This window comes from Triticum urartu, unplaced genomic scaffold (genome assembly GCF_003073215.2).
Source record: "Triticum urartu cultivar G1812 unplaced genomic scaffold, Tu2.1 TuUngrouped_contig_6781, whole genome shotgun sequence".
Taxonomy (NCBI): Eukaryota; Viridiplantae; Streptophyta; class Magnoliopsida; order Poales; family Poaceae; genus Triticum; species Triticum urartu.
In genome coordinates, this window is record NW_024117570.1 from 1 (window position 1) to 11,687 (window position 11,687).

The 11,687-nt window shown below is 44.6% G+C and overlaps 1 protein-coding gene and 1 long non-coding RNA gene across 4 annotated transcripts; both read right to left on the reverse strand.

Annotated features, from left to right (window-relative positions):
- Positions 1-1,228: 1,228 nt before the first annotated feature.
- Positions 1,229-11,684, reverse strand: LOC125531075 (disease resistance protein RGA5-like). Of its 3 annotated transcripts, XM_048695484.1 has the most exons (7): positions 11,624-11,684; positions 11,418-11,507; positions 10,755-10,826; positions 9,913-10,617; positions 4,004-4,201; positions 1,677-3,652; positions 1,229-1,583 (listed from the first exon to the last, which is right to left on the reverse strand). In XM_048695484.1, the coding sequence occupies exons 4-6, from the start codon at positions 10,545-10,547 to the stop codon at positions 1,711-1,713; spliced, it is 2,775 nt and encodes a 924-aa protein (XP_048551441.1). In that variant the 5' UTR covers positions 10,548-10,617; positions 10,755-10,826; positions 11,418-11,507; positions 11,624-11,684; the 3' UTR covers positions 1,229-1,583; positions 1,677-1,710. The 3 variants fall into 3 exon arrangements, with proteins under 3 accessions (XP_048551441.1, XP_048551443.1, XP_048551442.1); XM_048695486.1 differs by lacking the exons at positions 9,913-10,617; positions 10,755-10,826; positions 11,418-11,507; positions 11,624-11,684 and adding exons at positions 4,998-5,080; positions 5,956-6,139 and having other exon boundaries at positions 4,004-4,885; XM_048695485.1 differs by lacking the exons at positions 9,913-10,617; positions 10,755-10,826; positions 11,418-11,507; positions 11,624-11,684 and adding an exon at positions 5,956-6,139 and having other exon boundaries at positions 4,004-5,080.
- On the reverse strand, positions 8,786-9,704 carry LOC125531076. Its single transcript, XR_007293096.1, has 2 exons — positions 9,313-9,704; positions 8,786-9,219 (listed from the first exon to the last, which is right to left on the reverse strand). It is a non-coding gene; the product is annotated as an uncharacterized LOC125531076 (long non-coding RNA).
- Positions 11,685-11,687: the final 3 nt, after the last annotated feature.

The window sequence follows — 11,687 nt, forward strand, 5'->3', positions numbered from 1 at the left end:
TTAAGCGTGCGGACCCTACGGGTTTGAGAACTATGTAGACATGACCGGGACACGTCTCCGGTCAATAACCAATAGCGGAACCTGGATGCTCATATTGGCTCCTACATATTCTACGAAGATCTTTATCGGTCAGACCGCATAACAACATACGTTGTTCCCTTTGTCATCGGTATGTTACTTGCCCGAGATTCGATCGTCGGTATCTTAATACCTAGTTCACTCTCGTTACCGGCATGTCTCTTTACTCATTCCGTAATACATCATCTCGCAACTAACTCATTAGTTGCATTGCTTGCAAGGCTTAAGTGATGTGCATTACCGAGAGGGCCCAGAGATACCTCTCCGACAATCGGAGTGACAAATCCTAATCTCAAAATACGCCAACCCAACATGTACCTTTGGAGACACCTGTAGAGCACCTTTATAATCACCCAGTTACGTTGTGACGTTTGGTAGCACACAAAGTGTTCCTCCGGTAAACGGGAGTTGCATAATCTCATAGTCATAGGAACATGTATAAGTCATGAAGAAAGCAATAGCAACATACTAAACGATCGAGTGCTAAGCTAACAGAATGGGTCAAGTCAATCACATCATTCTCCTAATGATGTGATCCTGTTAATCAGATGACAACACATGTCTATGGTTAGGAAACATGACCATCTTTGATCAACAAGCTAGTCAAGTACAGGCATACTAGTGACACTCTGTTTGTCTATGTATTCATACATAGATCATGTTTCCGGTTAATACAATTCTAGCATGAATAATAAACATTTATCATGAAATAAGGAAATAAATAATAACTTTATTATTGCCTCTAGGGCATATTTCCTTCAGTCTCCCACTTGCACTAGAGTCAATAATCTAGTTCACATCACCATGTGATTTAACACCAATAGTTCACATCATCATGTGATTAACACCCATAGTTCACATCGTTATGTGACCAACACTCAAAGGGTTTACTAGAGTCAATAATCTAGTTCACATCGCTATGTGATTAACACCCAAAGAGTACTAAGGTGTGATCATGTTTTGCTTGTGAGAGAAGTTTAGTCAACGGGTCTGCCACATTCAGATCCGTATGTATTTTGCAAATTTCTATGTCAATAATACTCTGCTCGGAGCTACTCTAGCTAATTGCTCCCACTTTCAATATGTATCTAGTGTTACAAACAGTGCCAACTCAATGCAACCTCTTATTGTACGAGTCTTGAGTCTTGACTGAATAAAGGAAATGAGGTGTTGTATTTCTGAAAGCATACGCAGAAAAAAAATTGTTCATCGTGAACAACGTGAGGAAGCCTCTCTTTAGCAAAGAGTCCTGCTACACGTACGACAACTTTTGTATGATTTTTGTACGACAGTCATCAGTTGATTCAAGTCCATGTACGAGTGATATCACGCCGTACAAAAATCGGAGCAAAAGACAGTCCAAACATAGGTGGAGAGCGGCTGGATTGCTTCCTGCAGTGGCACAGTGAATTGTTTGTTACCTATCGGAATGTTGAAGCAATGTCCATGGCAACTGATGGAATTACTACTGTACTAGTGCCTGACTCCAGGATTTCACTGGAGGTCTGAAATTGGGAAAGTAATAGGGATAAATCAAACAATATGGTAGTAGTGAGCTTATTCAGGAATAGATAATTGCTTAGATGAGGAGACCGTACCTTACTGGCGGCAAAGGCATGTCAGCACTCATGTCTAATAGATTTTCATGGTGGGACGTTTTGGATGGGCTTCTGCTGCGCGCTTCAGCCAAGCCCTGGGTGTCTCCTCCCCGTCATTGCTGGAATTATCACGCTGCAGAAAAACCACAACACGCTCGAGAGAAGGGAGGTGCTCCATGCTGCAGTCAACCTCACCACTCGCGATCGACAGTGCGGAGACCCTGAACTCAAGGTGTTGAACCCTTGGCATAGCTCCAGGTGGAAAAAGGCACGGCGAAGTCAGAAACCCGAAGAACTTGCAGCATCTCGCATATCTGAATGCATCGGCCCTCACAACCAACGTTCCCATCACGCGACTTGCACGCAGCCGCAGAAACCGAAGAGCAGGCAGCATCCCAATGATCTGAATGTCTTCCCCTTGCAGTTCTTCCACGTCTATTTCCAGGGTGGAGAGGTGGGGAAGCGAACTTGAATTAACCCACTTTGGAAGTCGCGAGAACGACCCTTCTTTGAAGCTCCATGACTTAAAAGTATGAAGTTGTGGAGGGGGCACCCAGCTTACACGCATGCAATCATTCAGTCTGCCACCAAAATTAATCCATAGACTTCGCAATTTTTGCAAGTTGCCTAGGGACTCAATTAACATATCCATATTGACCAGATCAATGTCCTTATTGTCGCAGTAAAGTATGAGTTTCGTAACCTCTGTCAGATAGCTCAGCTCTTTCACAATGTGAGGAGATGAGGATAAGTCTACTCGTTTCAACATTTGGAGGTATACCAAATTCCCCATTCCTTTTGGCAGCATCACTCTACGATCGACATATAGGCATATCAATTTTCTTAGCTGAACAACACTTGAAGGTAATTCTTTTATACGAGTTTTTTTTATATCTAGTATCTGCAAAAGCTGCAACTTGCCGATGTCAATTGGGAGTTCGCGAACATTTGTATTCCTGAGCCCTAGGTACCTTAGGTGAATTAAATTTCCGACATACTTGAGACTGATACCAGAGCCACTTCCACAATTTCCAAGATCCAGCACACGTAAAAATTGGAAGCTTGAGAGAGATGGCAACCAATCACAAGTAACCGGAGAAAAAACAGCAAAGGACCTCACTTTTGATAGGCTAGTGCTATCTAATTGATGGTTCTGAACTTTTGCCTTGATATTATGAAGTGATAACCTGCGAAATTTTCTATGCACATTAGATGCATGCCACTCATCATTATCCAATATGGAGATAAAATTCTCCTCACTTGACAATGAGAATATAAGGTCAAGCACCATATCATGTATTCGGCAACTTACTACCGTTCCTTCCTCGTTGATTTTTGATGGCTGGATCAAGCTCCTGTTCAGAAGCTCATTGTAGTAGCTCTCTCCGATCTCAAACAGCCTGGTTTCTTCTTTATCACATTGGATAAACCCTTCAGAAAGCCACCTCCATATCAGCCAATCTCTCTTAATCTCAGAGTCTTCAGGAAACATGCTTAGGTATAACAAACAAGGCTTTAGATGCGAAGGCAAATCATAATAGCTGAGTGATAATATCCTCTTCATGTCCTTCACAATACCACCTTCTGTAACTCCACGGCCCATCGAACTGTGCACATGCATCCATTCTTCTTTCTGCTTTATCCTTTGGTTACTGACTAGAAGGCTAGCTATTGTAATAATGGCTAATGGTACACCAGCACATTTCTTCAATATCTCTCTTGATACTGCTTGCAAATCTTCTGGACATTTCTCCTCGCTTTGAAATATTCTTCGATGGAAGAGTATCTGTGAGTCTTCATCGGAAAGTGGTTTCATTTGGTGAATCATGTCATCACTGGAAGAGAGACATGCTTCAGACACACACACATTGCGGGTTGTTGTGATTACCCGACTATGGAGGTTGTTTTTATACAAAGCACAATTTATAAATCTCCATATTTCTTCTTCCCATATATCATCGATTACGATGAGGTACCTATGACAAATATTTTAATATGATTAGTTGGAAAGTCATCTATATACAACTGAAGTTTGTAACAAGGATAAACTGGTACTAAAGTAAACCATAGGCATATATATCCACTAATGATATGCATGCAAAAATATTAAGAAATGCAACATAAATTGCTTAAAAGTATACATGACTAACAAAAATAAGGCGTGTGCGCAAAACAGAAAGAAGTAGAATTTGCTAAAAAAGAACAGACTACTGTAGATATAAAAGTATAACAAATAAGGAAATGAAGATATGAACTTCAGTATATATCTCACTACTTCACACATTTCCAAAATATATGCAAAAGGACTAGCACTACGTGATGCATACCTCTTATCCACAAGGTAATCACTGATTTGCTTGATGAGTAGATTTTCATCCCTTGTTGTATTATGAATGTCACTGAACTTTCCATTGTCAAGGCCATAGAGCAAGTCCTTGAAAACTTTCTTGATATCTGGGTTCTGACCCACAGAGACAAAAGCCACACAATCAAATTGGGCTTTGATCTTCTCATAGACTGCTTTGGTGAGCGTTGTCTTGCCCAGCCCGCCAACACCAACAATAGGGATCGTTTTCAATTGCTCATTAGAACTCCCGTCCTCACAAATCAGTGTTTTGATAAGCTCATCCCTTGTGTAGTCAACGCCAACAAGCTCCCCTACATCTTTATGCAGAGCTAAAACGCGGGGGTCAATGGTAGCACCATTACTACTGCTATGCATGTCAAGCTCGTATCTTTTACGCAGGTCCGCCAACTGCTTGGCAAGATCTTGAGCTTCTTCAATGGCATCACAGATTTGATGAAGTGCCTTGCCTTTACCAAAGAGTTTGGTGGTCTTCTTGAGGAACTTATTCACTCGATTCCTCATGTTCGTTGGCTTTCTGCTTGAGCCCTCATCCACGCGCACCAGGAAGTCATCAACAGCGTCTTCCATGTCGCAAGAGAGGTCTCTCACCTTGCCAGCCCAAATCCGGACCGGCTCCTCGAGTTGGTCTGATGGCACCTCGCTAACCTTGCGAAGTATGGCGTGCATCATCTCCAGCTCTATTAGGAGCGATTGTACGCCTTTCTTTACTCGCTTCTCCAGGTTGTATTCTCCGGCGAGTAGCTCACCAAGCTTACGGAGGACGGGGCTCAACGCCCCAGCGGCAACCTCCATATCACAACCTTTATCCGTATCTGCTCTCGCTTGCCCTTGGGTTGAAACTCTGCAATGCACACAACAAGACCGAAGGAGCAAAACCAGAACCCGATTGATTACTGTGCGGATATGCAGTGCACCCTTTATAGTTTTCCAAAGCAGAAATAGAAGAATGGTACCCTGAAAGGAGCTGCTCAAATCCAACTTGCAGAGTCCTTTGCAACAGCTACCCAAGGTGAACTAGTGGAGAATTGATCCAGTTCTGCACATCATAAATTCACATCAGGATCACCAAAAAACATTACAAACAGAAGAAGAAAGTTGTAGAGAGGAGGAAGAGGAGATAGCTCGAAGATACTAATTGCTTTCAAAGAGCCACAGGATGAGCAAAAGCTGTATATTTTTGGTTCGTGAAAGTAACAGCTCCCAAATGCATTACCTTCCAAATCAATGGAGTAGCAACCACAAGTGAAGCTAGTGCATATATAGAGGCTGAACCAGGCTGTGGCCCGCCGATGATTTTTGCAACAACAAAAAATATACCAATGTACTGGTGATCGGTATCCCAGATTCCCAGTCCATCACCGCATCCCACAGTCCCATGTGATTTTCAAGATTTCGACGAAACTGTAGTTAGTATTAGGGTAAACGTAAATCGCTTTCGGTCAAATATGGGGATGTTCTTGGAGACCAAAGTGCACTACTCATAAATCTTAGCTTGTTTATTACAACTGGGATAAGTGCCTTGTTTGGTGTTGCTTTCCTAAAATTAGGAAAAGTAAACAAAAAAAATCTGACCATGGACATAGCAATTTAGATGTACTCTGAGCGTTGCACCAAGCAAAAGTCTTTGTAGCTCCCCTACTTGAGCAACAAGAGATTGACGAGGGGGGAACAGATCGAGCAAAAGATGGCCCTATCCTTGCTCTCGATCTACACACACGACTGCAATGATGAGCAAAAGCATCACCTTGCTTGGGTCGATCAAGAGCGCAAGTTCGCAATTCCCTCTGCTAAGCGGGTGTTAAACAGACCGAACTCTGGACATCCCGGATCCACATCAAAACCACAAAGAATGGTAAAAAAGAAGAGAGCTAGCTGGAACAAAATAATTGAACAGAAGAGGAGGAAGAATACCTTTGCGATGTGGCCGCCGCAAACCGTTAGTAGTCGCCGCAGAGAGCCGGAGACGAAAGAGAGAAGCAGCAAGTATTGTGGATCCGGCCGGAGTGATTTGTGCCTCTCGGGTCAACTCGTCTCGGTGTGTACTTGATTAGGCGTCTCCAATGCTTGATTAGACCCACTGGCAATAATACATGCAATGTTTAAGTCCCCATCTAATTAAGCCGTAAGCTGGAGCCCACTCTGAATTATTTTCCATTCTTTCCTCCAACTGCTCTTGTTCTCTTTCACATTATTAGGTGTTCACATGGAGATAGAGAGACAAAATTGTTTTAATCTGTTGAGACCAGACCATCAAGCATCTAGATCTAGTCATTGTTAGAGATTGTATACTAATTCATACGTATGTAATCTTCTAGATAGAATATAGTTTGGCAGGAGTAGATCTTTTCTGCTCGGTTTCCTCCAACTGCTCTTCTTCTCTTTCACATTTGGTGGTCTGTTCACACGGACACAGAGAGGCAAAAATGTTTTTTTTAGTCTGTCAAGACCAGACCTTAGAGCTTACCGAAAAAGGGTTTCCCTCGCTTTGTGTTCCAAAGCAACAAACACCATACACATAGCATTGATGGGGCGAGCAGCACATCAAGCCCAAAAGAAAAAGAAGAAACAAATGCCAACAACGGCAGCTCGACAAAGCGTGGATGAACCGCAACCGCTGCGCCCTTCGGAGACAAACCACCACAGCCCGAGGCTCCGATCTGCCGCTTACCAAGAAACATCTTCAAGAAGGAATGCGACGCCGACGACGCTGCTGCCCGGACGAGTTCTAGGGCTTCCCCTGACATGCGGAGGGAAGTGGAGTATGGCTACCACCGACACCCTCCAGGAAGGGATGGTGGCACCCGTCGGTGTCACCACATCGGAGTCGGACGAACCGGCAAGGATTTCTCCTGCACTCCAAACCCCACTACCCAACCAGAGCCGACCAGCCAAACCACCACCCAACACCATGTGCCATCGCGGTTGCGCAGCCTCCCACGATGTCTCAGCGTAAGCACCAACACGAGACCAAGAAGACCGGAGAGAAGTGCCAAGCGACGGGAGCAACAGCACCAAGGCTGAGCGGGAGCGAACCACCTCCACCGCCGTCGTGCAAGAGGCCCGCGCCTCCGACACAGTCGCGGTCACCGTCCGGACACGGCAACAGGGCATACCAGGCCACCCCTGGCCCGGCCAAGCCCGAAACGGGCCCGCTAAGCCCAGCCAGCCACGCTGCAGCAGGCTGGCGTCGGCTTCTCCTGTAGTCCTTTCTTCAAAATTTAACTCTTCATACCACCTCCGCACATTTCCGGAAGTTAAACATCCTTGCACCGAGTCCTTTCTCCGAAACTTTAACTTCCTAAAAATATTTCTACACACAATGACACGTGGGGTCATGACCATCTCTGGTACTGGAGCAACAAGGTGGAGGCCGGCCGTAGTCAGCACGGCTTGGGCGGCGACGGCGCAACCACCTCCACCATCCTATCCGGGTCGATGTTAGCGTTCATGGTGTGCTCATGCTTTTGGGGTTCCCCTGCGGCAGCCACTGCAAGTGTCAGCCAGGTGGAAAATGAAGAGGATGTATCCATCGCCAAAGAGAGGAAATGAGGAACGAGGAAGAAGAAGACAAGTCAACGTGCCCACGTGGAAGTTATTTCCAGTATTGTTGCCTGTTGGGTGGTGTTTCTATTGTTGACGGTCGATATTTTTGACTAGCAAAATGTCCGTCTCCAATATCCTTCCATGCTACTGATTTTCCCCTTCTTTTGGCCGGTTGAAGGCGCGCTTGCGCATCTTTACTTGGCATCACTGCATGACATCGTGATGAGCCAGTCAACTTCGACTTCGAGCAGCATGCGTTGTTGGAAGAACAAATGAAATGATCTAATGCACCAAGAGGCTATCGTGTTCAACCCTGATTACCCACTGGCTGGAGTTCCTTTGATCGGCTTCATTCATATGGAAAGTTTTCGGTCCTCCTGCCGCCATAAAATGTCGCTAGCTGTAAATAATTGCCTCACCCGGAGAATCAAAAGGAGATGGCGTGTTAAGGGTAGATGACAAGAGCTGTGGTGGTCAAATTTCCGCGTAGCATATGGATTCTTGTGCTTGTGTTTGTTGTTTTATGTGGATTTTTTTCCTTCTGCTTAAAGATGTTTCAGCATTTTCCGTAAGATGCGATAGTCCGTGAACAATATTAGTATGAACCTCTCAACAATACTAGATGACAAGAGCTGTGGTGGTCAAATTTCCGCGTAGCATATGGATTCTTGTGCTTGTGTATGTTGTTTTATGTGGAATTTTTTTTCCTTCTGCTTAAAGATGTTTCAGCATTTTCCGTAAGATGCGATAGTCCGTGAACGATGGCTGCCTAATTTCTGTGGCCGTCATGAGATTTTTACATTGTGGTCGATTATGGATTATGTAATGTTGTCCTGGTTAATGAACTCTGACTGACTGTGATTGGACTATTGTGTTTGAACATGGACTGACCATGATTTAGTGGTTGATGTTTGAAGTTGTGGCCCTATTTTGGAGTTGTGGCCCTATTCTCTGGGTTTATAAGGCTCTTGTGCATTTCTAGATCGCTAGTTTGATTGAAATATGTATTATGTCACATTGAGTTCATATGCGTTAGAAGTTAACAGTGATATTTTTTTGATATGTAACTCACATCTCACGAGCTCGAAAACAGGAGTTGCAGCAAGAAGAGGTAAATCTGGAGCTACAATTGCCTTTCGTTGTTGTACGGGTACGAGTCTTGACTGAATAAGTGCCAAGCAAGCAAAACAAGCCAGCAGGAGTTCAATCAACTCTTAATTAATATAAGCCAGTAAAACATAACAATGTTGTATGTGAACAATCAAATACACGTAGAGGCATTACTGCTACAAATAGTGCCAACTGAATGCAAACTTTTATTGTACAGAGTCTTGACTTAATAAAGGAAATGAGGTGCTGCGTTTCTGAAAGCAAATGCAGGAGAAATAAATAGTTCATCATGAACAATCATGTGAAAGGGCAGAATCTGAGCATACGTTGGAGGGAATGAGCCTTGGTTTATTGGGAGTTGCGGCGGTACAGTGAATTGTTGGTGACTTGGACGGCACAGTGAATTGTTGGTGACTGCGACGGCACTGTGAATTGTTTCTGGCCTATCAAAATGTTGGAACAGCATCCACGGCATCAACTGATGGAATTACTAGTACCTGACTCCAGGATTTCACTGGAGGTCTGAAATTGGGAAAGTAATAGGGATAAATCAAACAATATGGTAGTAGTGAGCTTATTCAGGAATAGATAATTGCTTAGATGAGGAGACCGTACCTTACTGGCGGCAAAGGCATGTCAGCACTCAACAGTCTAGGATATTTCAATGGTGGGACGTTTTGGATGGGCTTCTGCTGCGCGCCTCAGCCAAGCCTTGGCTGTCTCCATCTCTTCATCGCTGGAATTCTCACGCTGCAGATAAACCTGGACATGCTCGAGAGAAGGGAGGTGGCCCATGCCGCAGTCAACCTCACGACTTGCGATCGATCGTGCAGAGACCCAGAACTCAAACCGCTGAACCCTTGGCATAGCTCCAGGTGGAAAAAGGCACGGTGCCGTCGGAAACCCTCTCAACATGCAGCATCTCGCAGATGGGAATGCATCGGCCCTCACAACCAACCTTCCCATCACGCGACTTGCACGCAGCCGCAGAAACCGAAGAGCAGGCAGCATCCCAATGATCTGAATGTCTTCCCCTTGCAGTTCTTCCACGTCTATTTCCAGGGTGGAGAGGTGGGGAAGCGAACTTGAATTAACCCACTTTGGAAGTCGCGAGAACCACGAAGGAGAAAAGGGGGCACCCAGCTTTCACGCATGCTTTCTATCAATCTGCCGCCACGATCAAATTGGGCTTTGATCTTCTCATAGACTGCTTTGGTGAGTGTTGTCTTGCCTAGCCCACCAACACCAACAATAGAGATGGTCTTCAATTGCTCCTTGGAACTCCCGTCCTCACAAATCAGTGTTTTGATAAGCTCATCCCTTGTGCAGTCAACGCCAACAAGCTCCCCTACATCTTTGTGCAGAGCCAACACACGAGGGTCAATGGTAGCACCATTGCTAGTGCTACGCATGTCAAGCTCATACTTTTTACGCAGCCCCACCAACTCCGTGGCAAGGTCCTCAGCTTCTTTGATGGCACTAGAGATTTGATGAAGTGCTTTGCCATTACCAAACAATTTGGTGGTCTTCTTGAGGAACTTCTTGACACGATTCCTCATGTTCGTTGGCTTGCTGCTTGGACCCTCATCCACACGCACCAGAAAGTCATCAACAGCGTCTTCCATGTCGCAAGAGAGGTCTCTCACCTTGCCAGCCCAAATCCGGACCGGCTCCTGGAGCTGATCCAGTGGCACCTTGCCAACCTCACGAAGTACGGCGTGTATCATCTCCAGTTCTGTACGAAGTGATTGTACACCTTTCTTTACTCGCTTCTCCAGGTTGTATTCTCCGGCGAGCAGCTCACCGAGCTTACGGAGGACAGGGCTCAACGCCCCAGCAGCGGCCTCCATACCTCGATATTTTATTTGTCTTTGCTCTCTGATCTGCACACCGCTATAGCATTGTCCTTGGGTCGAAATTCTGTAATGCAAACATGATGGTTTTCAAAAGACAGAATGAGCAAAACCTGAACCTGATTGGTTGGTGAAAGTGACTGTAAACATAGCGCATATGCATTGTTTCTTTCCAACGCAGAAGCAGAAGCAGAAGATGGGTACCTTGAATAGCAGCTCCTTCAAATCCAATTTGCAGCAACCCAAGATGAACTACTGGAGAATATAGATCCAATTCTGCAAATAATACATTCATGTCAGAATCAGCAAAAAATCATACTAACTGTTTTCAGAGAACCACCGGATGAGCAAAAGATAGACATTTGTGTTTTGTGAAAGTAACAGCTCGTGGTACTACTAATTTGTTTGGAAAAGCATGATCTGATTTTGTTTGGAAAAACTAGATATAGTACTAATTGTTTTCAGATACTAATTTGTTCGGTAAAGCATGATCTGATTTTGTTTGGAAAAGCTGAACAGAGTGAAAAGAAAAAATGCAGCACCCCTCAGAACATGGATAGATATACTAAGCTCTGGCCACTGACCATTTTTTTCTCTTTGCTTTATTTTATCTTATTCCTTTTTCTTTTTCCTAATGTACATATTTAAACACTTTTACTGTAATATAATTATACAGTAAAAGAAATACTAGTAGCAAACAAGAGATTAATAAGGAGGGGAAAAACAGATGGAGCAAGATCTGACCCTCCCCTTGCTCTGGATCTACACGCACGGCCGTAGTGGGAACACAATCGTTTCCACTTCTCAGGATGAGCAAAATCTGAACTTGTGACAGAGGGCAAAATAAAAATAGAAAAAGGGCATCACCTGGCTTGGCTCAATCGAAGAAGAGCATCCTGAAGAACACCGAACAGCAACTCTTCGCCTCTGCTGAGCGAACGTTGAACAGATCGAGCTCTGCAACATGAAAACCACAAAGAATGAAAAAGAGGAGAGAGCTGTACGCTAACTAGATCGAAGGAAATGTATGGAACAGAGGAGGAAGGGGAGGGGACGAGTCGAAGGAAGAGTACCTTCGACGCCGTCGCCGCAGCAGATTGTGAGGAGACCCACTGTAGTCTAGTCGCCGCAGAGAAC